Below are 14,849 nucleotides of genomic sequence, written 5' to 3'. Positions count from 1 at the left end.
TGTGATATTTCCATTTTTTATTAGTAAAAATGTGTAAAAATGTCTAAAAACCTATTTTTGCTTTGTCATTATGGGGTAGTGTGTGTAGATTGATGAGGGGGAAAAACTATTTCATCCATTTTAGAATAAGGCTTTAACGTAACAAAATGTGGAAAAAGTCAAAGAGTCTGAATAGTTTTGAATGCACCGTATATGTGTAGTCCATACATGTACAGTGCATGTATAGAACATTATAAAGTATAGGGAACATGGTGCCATTTGGGTATGTAGCTCATGTTATGGTAACCCTGAACAGGCATTACGTAATGTTCAGGATGTAAGGCTTTCAGAGCTTCAGAGTGAGAATAGAAGAGTGACCTGCTTTTGACATCCTGGACTGCCAAGCCAGCCCATTGTGTATTGTAACCTGTTGTAATTTTAGGTAAAACACACTGAAATGAATGACATTCTGTGGATGTTGTATCGATCGTACCAAAAGTAATTAATTAAGAGTGTGTGTGTGTGTGTGTGTGTGTGTGTGTGTGTGTGTGTGTGTGTGTGTGTGAGATCGAGAAAGAATTGTCAAAGTGCTACAGTATCTTGGAATATGTTCAAATATTCTTTCCCTAAAACTCAGGTAAACTCTTGTCATGTAATAGCGAAAGTATGGACAGAATAAGTTGTTCCTATTACAGTACGTAAAGTTCATTGTCTGCTAGATTATTTTGAGTTGGTTTTGTCAGAAGAGGAAGAGAAAGAACATAAAGAAAGACATTACTGTTCCCACTGAAATGCTGTCAGGGAACATTGAAACATGTCAAAGTACCATTTTTATGGTAGATTTAAATCCATACGTTAGAAAGTACACTATAGATTAGGTACCACAATGCCAATGTCTCAGGATAAACCTGTTGGAGATATAATTACACAGTTGTTGAAGGGTTGGAATAGAGGGCAGTTGCAAGAGGCCAAGGGGGAATACAGTACAGACATTTCTTTTAGATAAAAAAAATAAATAGATTTTGCCAGTTGAAAGCTAAGAGTGATGGGTGTGAATGATTTGTAGAGCAGGAGCAGCAAAACGTTATTCTTACTGCCATAGTGAGACATTGTACAGTACAGCAGCTTACCTCAAATGAACTAAGTTATAGTTGCCTATAATTTATTTCTGAGAGACCACTGAGAGGGAAAGTAAAGTAAAAGTCCTCTGCAAAACCCATTTTTCACATTAAGGTTTTCCAAACTAACAAACCAGGAGTTAATATGCATATAAATGGGAAGCCATTGAAGCACAGACGAAACCATAAATGAACCTTAATCAAACACACCATAACCTCTATGTACACAGTGGTTAGATTAAACATGAATTAAACATTGCGAATGAGTGTAATCGTTGGCTTTTTTAAAGACAAACTGACATGCAAACCAACTGTACATGTGAAGAAGAAGAACCACTTGGTACTTCAGTCAGTCAGACGAGAAGACACAATAAAAAGATATGGAGCTCGCAAATGTATCTGGTTAAAGTTCATCAGCAGAAGGTGGACTATAGAACGCATACAATGAGCAAAGCTAGGATTTAGGATACAATGTGTGCTCCAGATATAGGACAGTGCAGAGAAAGTATACAAGTATACAAATATATTTCAGATTAGAGCAGGTCCCAAAATAAAAATGATGACTGGATTAAGTGATGAATAAAATGAGGGTGTTACTTTGGCTTCAACATGGGGTATGAGCTGTTTTGGAAAAGCACAGAAGTAAAATGAATATCATTATTTTGAATAGGGTGAGAGAAGTGCGTTTGTGCGTGTGTTCCCGTCTGAACTGTACGTGGGTGAGTGTAAAAGTGGGAAGTAAAAGTGTTGTTCAAGAACTGTAGGATGAAGAACGTACAGCTACCTAATGATGTTCTGTGTTGAGCGAGCAATTTAGCCTGAATCAAAAGCAGCTTTCCTGGCTCGGATTTTGCATGCTGGTCTGAGTCTGCCAGGAAATGGGAAGATTTTTTTCATATTTTTTGCAGGTAAAAGTTGGACTTTACAGAATGGAATCAAATGAGGTATTTTTTCCTACCGAATGTGAAAGTGTTATTAGTTAGGGTTGGGGAGGCAGACCAGTTGGAAACTATAGCAAGTAGATTTTTGGGGAGGATGGGAGTGGAGTCCTACTTTAACATAATTCTGTTCTGTCCCCAATTTAACTTACTTTATAGTAGGACCCCTTGCTGAATTGGTTGCTTGTAAAATGTATTAAGTAATCCACCACCCACCGGGTACATACCCTGGGTTTCTTTTTACTAATGTTCACTTAGCTAAAGCACTTACAAAACTCAGGTTTATGAGTTTTATACATGAATAGATGCATGTTATAAAATCCAGATTTTGGGCAATATCAGGCTGCATGTTGACATATTTGATGCTATGTTTTATATGTGCGACTAGCAATATATTTGGAACTTGCTGAGCTCGAATGTATACCCTTCTATTTTCATCTGGTAAAATATACTACACCGATTTATAACGCCTCTATATTTTATCTATATAATATTTTGATATACTTGTGTTCATGCTGTAATAAAACTGATTGAATGATTGCAATATTTGGATGCTGAGGTCACTGAGCCTTTACAAGTTTCTGATCAATGCTGCCTTTGTAGCAGACCTGACATCTAGCAAAAACCTGTAATAGATTTCAACAAATTTCTGACTGAGAAATACCTGGATTTTTACATTTAAGGTTTATTCTGTTTTTCTCATAAGAGAACCTTTTGACTAACCGCTTTTGGTTCCAGGTAGAACCTTTTTGGTTCCAGGTAGAACCTTTTTGGTTCCAGGTAGAACACTTTTGGGTTCCATGTAAAACCCTTTCCACGGAGGGTCTAGAGTTCTACCTAGAACCAAAAATGGTTATTCTATGGGGACAGCCACAGAACCCATTTGGAACCCTTTTTTCTAAGAGTGTAGTCCTAGGATCTTGAGTCTTGGTTTGGGGTAAATTCCAGTTCAACTCAGTCGATTCAGGACACAAAATGAAACTCTCTGAATTGAAATAGAATTGACCCCAACCCTGTGGTCTACTCTACGGAATAAAGACAAGATACCTCCCTGGCCACTGTGACCATTATGTGGCAGTCTGGTTTACTGACATGAAGGCCTGTAGTCAGATGTAGTGTGTGGTTGGGTTTCTCTGAGGTTACGGTCATGTTCCCAGGGGACGGTGGTGAGGGCCCGAGGCCTGTTTGTTTACCTCGGAAGCAAAGGGGGGCTCCCGCATGGGGGCTTCTGTTGTTGCACCTGATACCTTGCTTTTTTAACCACATCATGACATGACATGTCACTATGAACAAATGCAGCAGTGTCATCAGAATCCATTATATTACATACTGGTTACCAACTATTTAGCCAACATTTTAGATAATAAGGGACAGAGATGACAAGAGTTTTGAAGTCCACCTTTTTAAAATGTCATAAGGCTGTCATATAACACAATTACACCAATGAACTCTTCTGCTGTTAATATCTTCTATTCTTTGTTACGAGTGTTGCATGATCGCCACCTTCTTGTTAATTGTGGTCTGTTTGTGTGTGTGTGTGTGTGTGTGTGTGTGTGTGTGGTAGAGTGTGCGTATGTGAGTGAGAGTGAGTGTGTGTGTCTGTGTACGGGGGTGTCAGGAGGTCTGGACCGAGATGGGCAGGAGCAAGGGCAGTGTTTGCAGCTTTACACACTGAGGAGCACTCTCACCTCACTCACATACACACGCTCACACACACGGTCGCTTGGAGTGGTCAGGCAATGCAGCAGCATGCTTCACACTTTCTCACCTCCCCTGCTCCTGCTCCAGCCATACAGACATGATGCTGCAGGAGAGCACTTCACAAGATTGTTACAGGAGCTATCAGCATAAGAGAAGCTGATGTGCTGCAGTCTGTGCCTCACATTTTGCTTCATATTTCCTCGCCTTTTTCATTGGAATTTGAGAGAAATAAATAACTAAATATACATGCGGTATCGGGAGATCTCTGGCTGGACCTGTCTCAAGGGGGTTTCCCCATGTTATTCTCTTGTCTCTCGCTAACGGACAGACAGTCTGACTCTGAACCAAATAGAATCTGGCAGAATAATGTGAGTTTGTTCTTTATTTTATAATGTAGAGATCTCATTTTGGGATCTTGGAAAGTTTGAAAGATATCTCTCTTTTGGGGAATTTGTGGACTTAAACCAAACCTTTTGGTGGATAACTTGTTTTGGGAATCTACTCCATGTAAGTATTTTTGTATTGTGTATTTGATGTGTATTTGGAAGTACCAGAAAAGCCTATCTCTGTGCTTCAATGGATTCTTTACTTGCATGATATTTCTGTTGTTGATATTTCAGTATTTTTCTTGGTATTTCAGTATTACCAGGTGGTCTTGTTCAGTAGATACAAATTATGTCAGGCGAAGGAATCAAGGGGGGCTCAGAAAGTAGTCGAGTTTGTCAGCAACTGTATCTATGCTGCCAAGTAAAACCACTAGATAAGTAGCAGTAAGGTAAGCTGCAACTCTCTGAGGACCTACTGTACCACCTACAGTACCTCATTTAACCTTGTTCTTCAATGTGTGTATCTTCAATGTATTAGATCTCAATGAAATAGGCATTGCATCTTCCATTTCAATGTCTTTGTTGTTGTTTTCAATGTAAGTTTGCAGGTGGTCATTTTCAAGTAAATCATCATTAATGTACTATGTACATATGGTTCCTGGCGAATGGCGGTACAATGAATGACAGAACGTTGTCTGTTGGGTGTTCCAGAGTTACTGTTCCAGAATGCTGTGTCCCAGAGGCATGTTCCAGCAGTTGAGTCTAGTTGTGTTCCTGCTGTGCTCCCCAGTGCCACTCTACGGGAAACCCATCGATTCTCTCACTAACCGAATGTAAGTCTCTGTTCTGAAAAAAAAAAATGCTTTTACGCACCAACTAAGAAATCCTTTGGTATAGCATCATGGTTTTCCATTGTTGAATGTTGCATAGCGCCGGAAAAGGCTGGTAATAATGGCAGTGTATCAATCAATGGTCACGTGTAAACCATGCTCACTTGAATCACATCTAAGGTTGATGTACTGCTGTTTGATGATTTGGGAAAAGAGGTCTCGATATTCTGAAAAGTATACCGTGGTATCGATGTAGAAACGGATGTCAATGGTATCAATAATGAAAAACCTCAAATCAAAAGTAACCACAGATAAAACGACATACTACACTACTACGTTTTGTAGTTCTGTTACATTTAGTTTTATGCTGAAATTATATAGAATAAACCAAGCGAAAATGGGTCAATTGTACATATTTTTGACCAGCATGGATTTGTGTTTTCTCATGTAAAACATTGTTAGCCCTTAATAAAGAACATAGATTTTCATTACACCTACAAAACATCTGGCAAACTCAGCCCTGTGCATGGCAAGGTTTTGATTGACTTTTGTGGCCCAGGTGACATGCTTTGTGGTTGAATATGTGGCTTGTTAGCTTATGTTTCTCTTGTACATTTTGTGGTGGTCAGATGGCTTCACACAGCATTCACACAGTAACATGGATAGCCTTGAGCTCTCACAGGCACTACAACATGCCTTTGTTTATGCTGCCACCTATTGAGATCTACTGGAACATGACCTTGGCTGTCATTCAATTATCAACACCTCACAAGTAGGTTTAGTCAGTCACTATACTGTCAGGTTTATACTGTACTAGACTATACTGTAGGTGCCACAAAATAATAGCTATAAGAGAAAATGATAGATCAGGAGAGGATTGTGGGAAAGGTGGACTATTCTCTTAAAGAATAGTTAAAAGTAGTTTATTTTATTTTATGAAAAGAGCCTGTGTTACCGCTTGGCCACAGGCTCTGCACCACTATGGAGCTTCTGATGTGGTGTGGCACAAAGATACTATTTTTCTTTACCATCTACTCTTACAAAGAGAGTGAGTCCAGTTTAAACACTCATTGACAATCTCCTTCTCCTCTCCCCCTTCAGGAGGAGGTCAGTGAGTCACGCCCAGTTGATGCACGACAAGGGACGGTCTCTGGAGGAGTTCAAGAGACGGCTCTGGCTCCAAGGGCTACTAGATAAAGTCCACACAGCCGACAGCGAGCGAGCCCCGCCTCCCCAGAGTAGGAACAATGCCGACGGGGGCCACATCACCTTCAGCGGGAGCGCCCTACGCCCCCCCAAACCCCCCGGAGGGACCAAGAACCTCCCTCTGAGTTTCCAGCTGGGAGGGGAGGTGGGCAACCTCCCCCAGGAGACCAACAAGTCTGTGGCCTACAAGGACCAGCCGCTGAAGGTGTCCACCAAGAGGAAAAAGAAGGTGAAGGGAGAGAGAGGGAGACGGAGGGAGAGCGAGAAGAGGAGGCGGCGGGCTCGCGACACAACCCTTGTCATGACATGGGAGACACATAGGGAGTCACAGAGGACGCTAGACAGACCACATCATGTAGCCTTTGGGTGGCGCTGAACTAATAACTCTGACAGGCAGAGAAGTTCCAGCATGACTGATTGAGATCTCAACGACTCTCAAGCAAATAACTGAAACAGTCTCCCCATACCATAGTGGACATTGTTCTTTTGCCTTTCTTGTTTTAATCAGCTGCTTTTTCTATTTTCTATTTTTGCCTTGATATAAAGTACTTTTATATATCCAGAGATCAGAGGTGTTTTCATACTTTATAACAACACATATTACTTTTGTATTCGTATTTATTAGGTGAATAATATGCAGATCCTGAGATATATCAAATGACAAACTATGCTTTACTCCTTCTCCTTTATAATTCGTGAGAAAACGATGTACGACAGGTGCCTTCCAGGGGCTGATCACACACTCATCCAACCAGATGCCCATATGTAAAGTAGAGCATAGGCTACGCGGTAAATGTTACGCATAAAATATTTGTTAACTATACATACTTAAATTCACAAAATTAGGGAGGACTATTCTTTTTAATGCTTGGTGGCTCTTGTGAATATTTTTTTTAAATCTGTAGTTAGCATCCATAACAAATATTTCTCCCATAATTTATTTCATTTGAACTGTGTATTTATTTTGTGAATGTATTACGGTGCTGCTGACTTTCGGTCATTTTATAATAACAATATAATGCACTTTAGATATAATGATGATATCCTTATGTTTTCGTTAAGTTACACAAGTGTTCTCCTTTGTGGTTGATTTTTTGTTTTTTGAAAACTGTTCCTGCCTTCCTGTTGAGAAATGCTTCATTTTGTATTTGTATTTATTTTAGTTTTCTTCCATTTATAGTACTGCCCATTATCACCTCATTGACTTGTATGTTATTGGATTGTTCCATCGAACTCCCTCTCTCCAGTTTTAGAAACTATTTTTGATCAAAGAAGACAGAGTTTAAATTGTTGGTATAATCACAGACTTATTTAAAGTTTAAGCACTTTGCACTGAGAGCACCATCATTTCAACAACAACAAAACAAATCAAACAATTAAAGCTTCATGAATACATTGTGTTCTCTCTACAGACAATGTAGTCCAATCAAATACTGTACCATACCATTTTCTTATATAAATTCAATTATTGCGCCAATGAGTTACATAGAGTTACCGTAGCCTATCACCAATGAGAAAGTCATCAATATAGCCTATTTGTTGACTATTCAGCATGAACAAGGGACCTTATAAGGTTGTTAATGTCACACTAGAGAACCATGTGGTGTGTTTTAACCCGTCTCTGACTGAATGGACATGTCCCAAATGGCACCCTATTCCCCATATAAGTGCACTACTTTTGACCAGCGCGAGCCCGTCAACATTAGTGCACTCTGTAGGGAATAGGGTGCCCTTTGGGTCGCACGGCTCTATGGACCTGCTGGGAGGGGAGAGAGTAAATGCACCAGGCAGCAGTGTTAGTACTGCAGCTACATCCTGTCCTAAGAGCCGGTACTGAGGCCATTAGCCAGAGCCAGAGTCATAAACACAGTGGAATGGTCTGATAAAGACACCATCAGAAGACTGGCGTTCCACACTACTGTGCTGAAGAAATCAATGTAACAATGGAAAAGGCATTAATAACTCACTGAGAGAGAGAGGGGAGGGAGAGGGTGGGAGACAATCAACAGGAAAACAATACACGGGAAAGAAAAGTGGAACGTTTTCTTTTGCTAGTAGGGTCTGTATGCATGGGGGTTAAATATGCTGAACATAACACATACTGTATGGAAACCCCCACAGAACACACATCAATAAAATATAGATTATCTCTCTCTAATGTCTACGTTTTACTCATGTGAAAGGTCAGAAAAGGTCTGTGACAGGTTATTCACTTCTTGTGATAAACCCACGCACTTCCATTCAGAAGTTACAGTATGTACATTACATAATAATACCCATTGGAATTGCCAAAAACACATTCTCTGGAAAACTATAAGATACAACAACAACACAGACAACATGAATGAACATAGACATACACCGCAGTCCTTCAAAAACTGTAACTGTGCTAAATTCAGAGTCGGATGTGAGTACTCTCCCTTTAAACTCATCCAACCAGAATCAATTTGACCTGAGTGAGTGATGTTTGCCATTCTCCATAGTCAGCAAACAAAAACTAAGAGTCATAGACTTCACATGCAAGCCACTTTTAACAGTTTTCATTATGGGGATACTCTAAAATTCAAAGAATGGCTAACGGATTTACCCATGACGGAGAATACTGCTGTTTATCTTGGTACACATGAGGATACTTCACTCAATAACCCAAGAGTATGGTAAGTAACACACAGGGCTAAACAGGGTCATCCAAATAATTATTTCAGGTACAGAGCAAGTCAGTTGTAGTAGGTAAACTTTTTAAATACAATAATAACAATTTTGTTAGCTATTTGTGGCTATAAAATCTAGATCAAGCTTGATGTATATGTATGTAATGTAAATGTACATAAAACTCAGTGGCGGTAATGCCGTTTAAGATTGGGACCATTTTTTTTTTTTGGGGGGGGGGGGGGTATGGCCTTATTTCTATTACTGTCAATCATATTTCATTCACCCAGCTCAATTTAACATCAACCTAGCCTACAAATGAAAGTTTATAATGGACAGGCCGAAGACAAATTGAAGTAATCAACGTGATTCAATACCGCCTTGCACACTCTTGCCTGCATCTAGCTGATCTGGGGTGTATTCATTTGTCCAAAAAGAAAAACAAGAGTTTCTATTGGACAAATTTAGGTAAGTCCCTCCCCGTTTCATTCTGTTTGCTTCTGTTGAAGAAACGTTTTGCAACAGAATCGGTTAAATAAATACACCCCTGACCACCCGCACACTAAGTTCACTTTCATAAACAGCATCATCACTTTGCTCATTGTAATAATTCCTTTCTCGCATCTGCGCGCTGTCCACCTCTCACCTTTTCCCTTCGCTTGTAGGCTTCAGAGCAAAACACAACAGCAGTCTGTGACCAGGCGCAAAAACTCTAAGCCAAACCGTCATATTATAACCTCTAACCACTACACAGCCTACTTCGTCGTCACCGTATTAACGTTATAGTCAACAAACTAGAACTAATGAGTTAGTAAACCCACAATCCAATCCATGTGTACAATCACAGAGTACAATGTACAGCAAGCAGTTTAACAGTTGGAAGAGTTGCAGTGTTGGATAGCCTTAGCCAGCTAGCTAACTAGCTAACATAAATAGCATTCCTCTCTGAGTCAGGTTGTTGAGTAGGCTAATTTAGCTGCATTAGCTAATTGAAAGGTAAACTAAGAAAATAGTTAGCTCTTTCTCTCTCGCTCTCTCTGCTGGTTCTCCTTCATTTTTTCAAGAAATTAATTTGTTCAACAGGGTTCAACTATTGTCTTTCTCTCTCTTTGAGTCAGCTACTCACCACACATCATGCACTGCAGTGCTAGCTAGCTGTAGCTTATGCTTTCAGTACAAGATTCAGTCTCTGATTCTTTTATTGGATGTGCTCAGTTCATATTGCAAGAGTTTTGAGGACGTTCTCCGGAGGTCACCATAAATACTGTGCAAGTCTATGGAAGGGGTGAAAACCATGAGCCTCCTATGTTTTGTATCGAAGTCAATGTACCCAGAGGAGGATGGAAAATAGCTGTCCTCCGGCTACACCATGGTGCTACCCTAGAGGGTGTTGTTGAGGCTACTGTAGACCTTCATTGCAAAACAGTGTGTTTTAATCAGTTATTTGGTGACATTTGAATATATCTTATGTTTCACTACTTGTATTTTTATGAAATTCCCTGAGTAGGACAGTCCTCCCCTTCCTCCCCTAAAAAGCCTCCACTGATAAAAAGTGGATTGGCAAATTTGATATAAATTAAACTATATTGAAACGTTTCCAAGAACTGAGATTATCTAACCGTTTTGAGATTGAGATTATATCTAAATCTTTGATCACACAGGCTGTCCCCAACATGTTTTCCCTGATCTTTGCCTGTACCTGCGGGGTGATCCTGGGCATCGGTTTCTGTGCCAACCTACTGGTGTTCTCTCTGTTCGCCAAGTATAACACCCTGAGGAAGAACTGTCTGGACATCCTGCTGCTCAGCATGGCTCTGGCAGACTTCCTCACCCTGCTGCTCATCCCCTTCACCCTGCACTCCGCCATCAGGTAGGTTAGAGGTTAGAGATCAGAGATCCTGGCTCTGGCAGACTTCCTCATTCTGCTGCTCATCCCCTTCACCTTGCACTCTGCTGTCAGGTAGGTTAGAGATCAGAGATCCTGGCTCTGGCAGACTTCCTCACCCTGCTGCTCATCCCCTTCACCTTGCACTCTGCTGTCAGGTAGGTTAGAGGTTAGAGATCAGAAATCCTGGCTCTGGCAGACTTCCTCACCCTGCTGCTCATCCCCTTCACCCTGCACTCCGCCATCAGGTAGGTTAGAGGTTAGAGATCAGAGATCCTGGCTCTGGCAGACTTCCTCATTCTGCTGCTCATCCCCTTCACCTTGCACTCTGCTGTCAGGTAGGTTAGAGATCAGAGATCCTGGCTCTGGCAGACTTCCTCACCCTGCTGCTCATCCCCTCCACTCTGCACTCTGCTGTCAGGTAGGTTAGAGGTTAGAGATCAGAGATCCTGGCTCTGGCAGACTTCCTCATCCTGCTGCTTATCCCCTTCACTCTGCACTCTGCCGCCAGGTAGGTTAGAGATCAGAGATCCTGGCTATCTGTGCCATGTATTTTATCTAAGCTATTAAAGACCTAGCACATCTGATTCACCTTGTAGTCTAATTATCACGCCCTTGACTAGTTGAATCAGTTGTGCTAGTTTACTCAACTGTCAGGTAGCCTAGCCAATAGCCATAGAGGTTAGAGGGGCCACTGGACCTGGAGGGTTGCCAGCAGATCAAACCCCATGTTTGGCAAACAGAAGAATCTTGTGGAATATGAGCGCTGTGTTTGTCTCTGAGTATTTGGTATAAAAGCAGAAGTAGGATTACCATCTCTCTGTGACAATAATCTTATAATCTGTCATCATCTCCTATCGTCTTCTTCAGCTACTCGTGGCCGCTGGGGGACACCTCCTGCAAGGTGTACCAGTTCTTTCTGGCCTTCTCCCTTGCAGCCAGCACCTACAGCCTGTGTGCCGTGTCCATGACACGTGCCATGATCATCACCAACCCCTACCACCCTCCTACCATGGACCTGGTAGTCCTGATGTTCGTTTTGGTCTGGGCATCAGCCTTCTTCATCAGCCTGCCTCTGAGGATCTTCGCCACCAAGGAGAGCCTGAGCCCCGGCTTGGGTAATTTTACATTCTGCCTGCCCACCATACAGGAACACCACTATCAGGTAACAATGGCTTGGTCTGAAATTGTACTCTGTTTGCTATATAGTGCACATCTTTTGACCTGGTGTACTAGAGGGAATAGGGTGCCATTTGAGATGCACACAATTTGTAACAAAAGCTATTATGTTTAGTTAAAATAATGTCACTGGAAGTAACCAGGTCTGTAAAAAAAAACAAAAGACAGTTACTTTCATTCGCTGAAAGAAAATGGTGTCCAATTGATGTGAGAAAACACAACATTTTGAATCCATTCATCCATCCATTCCCCAACCAGGTGGTCCTCAGCCAGTTCATGCTCTACTACTTCGTCCCTATGCTGGTGATCGCCTTCAACTACGTCCGGTTGGCCTGCTTCCTCCACAAGAGCCCAGTCATGTCTGTGGCCAGTGCCCGCAACACACGCCGAGCCTCCTTTATGGTGTTCCTGGCGGCCGGGACCTTCTCCATCTGCTGGCTTCCCGGGTATGATGACGATGATGAAGAGGATGAGGAAGATGATGACGACTTTATTGTATACGTTAGGGGAAATTATAACACTTGTTCTTGTTTATACCTCTTCTCCTGACTCGTCTTCATTATTAGGTACATCCTGGAGCTGTGTGTGTACCTTGGGCTCTACCGCCACGGCCAGTCCTGGGAGATGTTCTACTTCATCTGCACCGTGCTCCAGTACCTCCATCCCTGTGTTAACCCCGTGCTCTATGTGCTGCTGTCCAAGAGGTACCGCCACCGCAGGAGTGCCTGGTTGTTTAACTGCAACAGAAATAGGGTGCAGCCGCAGGTTGTCAGCATCACTACAGAGACTATGTAGACACACTGGTCACGAGGGGAGCTGGCTTTGCTTTGAGATGGTGGAAAGCCTAATCTCGCCACCCAGGACGAAATATGGTGTGCGTATTATTGGATGATGTTGATACAGTCTGAATATGAATACAGCACATTACATTGCAGTGCAGTACATTAGCTCACATTCACCGGTGAGGTTCCTGATGCAGTCTTTTTGTGTTGGTGTTTTACCGATCTGTTTATTTTAGTTTGTACAGTTACTTTCCGCTTCTTATTTTTGTGTTTCATTCTTGCAGGAACAGATTGACATGTACTGTATGCAGGGTAAAAAGCGAGTAAAATGTTATTGTTTTAATGTTAAAATTGTTTTATTGTCTGTTGTCTGATATTCTGTACTTTGTCATTTAGAACATTAAAAAAATGGAATTTAAATTCCACTGTATTCAAACAATCAGGGATTAAAAAACAAACATTATTTCGATTAATGAATTAAAACTTTTTCCCCAAAAAAACATTTCAATGATTTATGATTGATTTTCAGATGTTTTTTATGCTGAAATTACTTTTAGAACACAACGAGATCTGGGACCAGACTATTGAATTCCCCAGCTAGTGTAACAGTGTAATTACATGGTTAAATTCCTGCATAAAAATGGGTATTATGCCACCTCCTGGTAGATTAGTGTGTTTACATTGTCTAACACACTGAGATAAAGGTATGGGATTCTGGGTGATCCATAGCAGATTTATGGAGAATTGCTGTGGGTAAAATTGAAAATTGAATGGTCCCGGGATAGAAATGTAAAAAGTTGACATTACATCATAAAATCCACATTTTACACCGTACATTAGCAATTTATGTTATTAGTAGCAACTGTTGTTGGTTTGGCGTCTAATAAGCCACTCTTTAAACGTTATTTGCCGAATCTCAGTTTTCCATGTGGATTTTATGCTAGCTAAATAAAGTTCCCTCTGAAGTTGGTAGCTAACTCAAAAATGCATGTTCTTTAGGAGTGCTATTTATACCCCGTCGACGAATGAGCATTCGTCTATACTGTGTGTGTCCCATCATTGCAGGTAATTTATGACGTGTAAAGAATATGTTTTATAAACTCATAAGTACCAGCCAGCGTATTAGCCTGGTTTTGTTAGTTTAGGAAAATATGTGGTACATTCCAGGTGTATTATATTTCTTCGCCACGAGAGTGTGACATTGAGTAATTTCGGGATAATTTGATATATTTTGAATAATAAAATAGATTATAGTTTATTCTGATGTTATAAATATCAGATTGCACATGGAAACAATGTATTTATTTGTATTAAATTAAGAATGATTGGAAATTGTTATCCACTATACAATCACAATGACTTTGATAGACATTGATAGTTTTTTATTTTTGTTAGTATGTCAGGCAGCAGATTTATGAAGATTTGCTGTGGGGGAGTGCTATTTATATCCTGTCGCGAAATGATTGTAGCTTTGGAAATAAATGTACTATTCATCTATTGCTCCTTCCTGTGTTGACTCACTGACTTGAGGGATGGGACCAGGAAGGTCACATTAGCATATAACATTCTGAAAACCATTAGTTTCTTAGAGCTTGGTGAGAGCGTGGTTGACCTATGGTTATTTTGCATACAACCTTCCCACAACTTTCTGGGAATGGTGCAAAACAGTTGCTTGGCGTTGGAACATTCTCAGCAAATACAAACTATATTTTGTTGGTATTTCATTACTTTAACAGAACGTTTCCTTATAGTTCAAACATGGTTACATTTAATTCTAGTATGTTCTCCAACTGGTTTGACGTTGGGAATGCTCTGAAATTGTTCCAAGAACTTTAAGATACAACAATCTTCAGTAGGAATTTCAGTACTTCAAGATATATCCTACAGGTTTACTCATGGTCCTATTTAAAGTCACATTCTGAAATTGTTCCAAGAACATTAAAACTTTCCATAAAAACCAAAAAAGAACGTTTAAGAATGTTATTTAAAAATGTATACATTTCATTCTCAGCATCAACAAAGCTCTCTCTATTAGGGATGCATGATATATCGGTGAACATATCGGAATCGGCTGATATTAGCTAAAAATGCCAACATCGGTATCGGCGCGATGTCTAGTTTAACGGCGATGTTAAAAACTGATGTCAAAGCTGACGTGCATACTAATCTAACGTAGGTACATGATGTAATGACGCCGCGTAAAATGTAGCGCTACACATGCAACACAGCATCCCTAACCTAGCCCACAATGTCTGG

General features: G+C 40.7%; 2 protein-coding genes across 2 annotated transcripts; both read left to right on the top strand.

The window, feature by feature from the left end:
- Window positions 1–4,778: 4,778 nt before the first annotated feature.
- LOC115109000 (parathyroid hormone-related protein-like) lies at window positions 4,779–8,231 on the top strand. The gene is made up of 2 exons (XM_029633545.2): window positions 4,779–4,895; window positions 5,994–8,231. Exons 1-2 carry the CDS (start codon window positions 4,789–4,791, stop codon window positions 6,472–6,474), a joined length of 588 nt encoding a protein of 195 aa, XP_029489405.1. The 5' UTR covers window positions 4,779–4,788; the 3' UTR covers window positions 6,475–8,231.
- Window positions 7,849–13,943, top strand: LOC115108942 (galanin receptor 2a). Its single transcript, XM_065009953.1, has 5 exons — window positions 7,849–7,872; window positions 10,409–10,617; window positions 11,503–11,797; window positions 12,070–12,257; window positions 12,378–13,943. Exons 1-5 carry the CDS (start codon window positions 7,849–7,851, stop codon window positions 12,604–12,606), a joined length of 945 nt encoding a protein of 314 aa, XP_064866025.1. The 3' UTR covers window positions 12,607–13,943.
- Window positions 13,944–14,849: the final 906 nt, after the last annotated feature.

The sequence above is a fragment of the Oncorhynchus nerka genome, linkage group LG25, assembly GCF_034236695.1.
Source record: "Oncorhynchus nerka isolate Pitt River linkage group LG25, Oner_Uvic_2.0, whole genome shotgun sequence".
Taxonomy (NCBI): domain Eukaryota; kingdom Metazoa; phylum Chordata; class Actinopteri; order Salmoniformes; family Salmonidae; genus Oncorhynchus; species Oncorhynchus nerka.
Note: the sequence above shows the minus strand (reverse complement) of the source record. Positions and strands in the feature narration are given on the sequence as shown.

Bases quoted from the DNA above. Each gene is read 5' to 3' on its own strand.
- LOC115109000 (XM_029633545.2), top strand. From the start codon at position 4,789: ATGCTGTGTCCCAGAGGCATGTTCCAGCAGTTGAGTCTAGTTGTGTTC. The intron at 4,896-5,993 runs GTAAGTCTCTGT...CTCCCCCTTCAG, and splicing joins GATTCTCTCACTAACCGAAT to GAGGAGGTCAGTGAGTCACG.
- LOC115108942 (XM_065009953.1), top strand. From the start codon at position 7,849: ATGGACCTGCTGGGAGGGGAGAGA. The intron at 11,798-12,069 runs GTAACAATGGCT...TTCCCCAACCAG, and splicing joins TACAGGAACACCACTATCAG to GTGGTCCTCAGCCAGTTCAT. The intron at 12,258-12,377 runs GTATGATGACGA...CTTCATTATTAG, and splicing joins TCCATCTGCTGGCTTCCCGG to GTACATCCTGGAGCTGTGTG.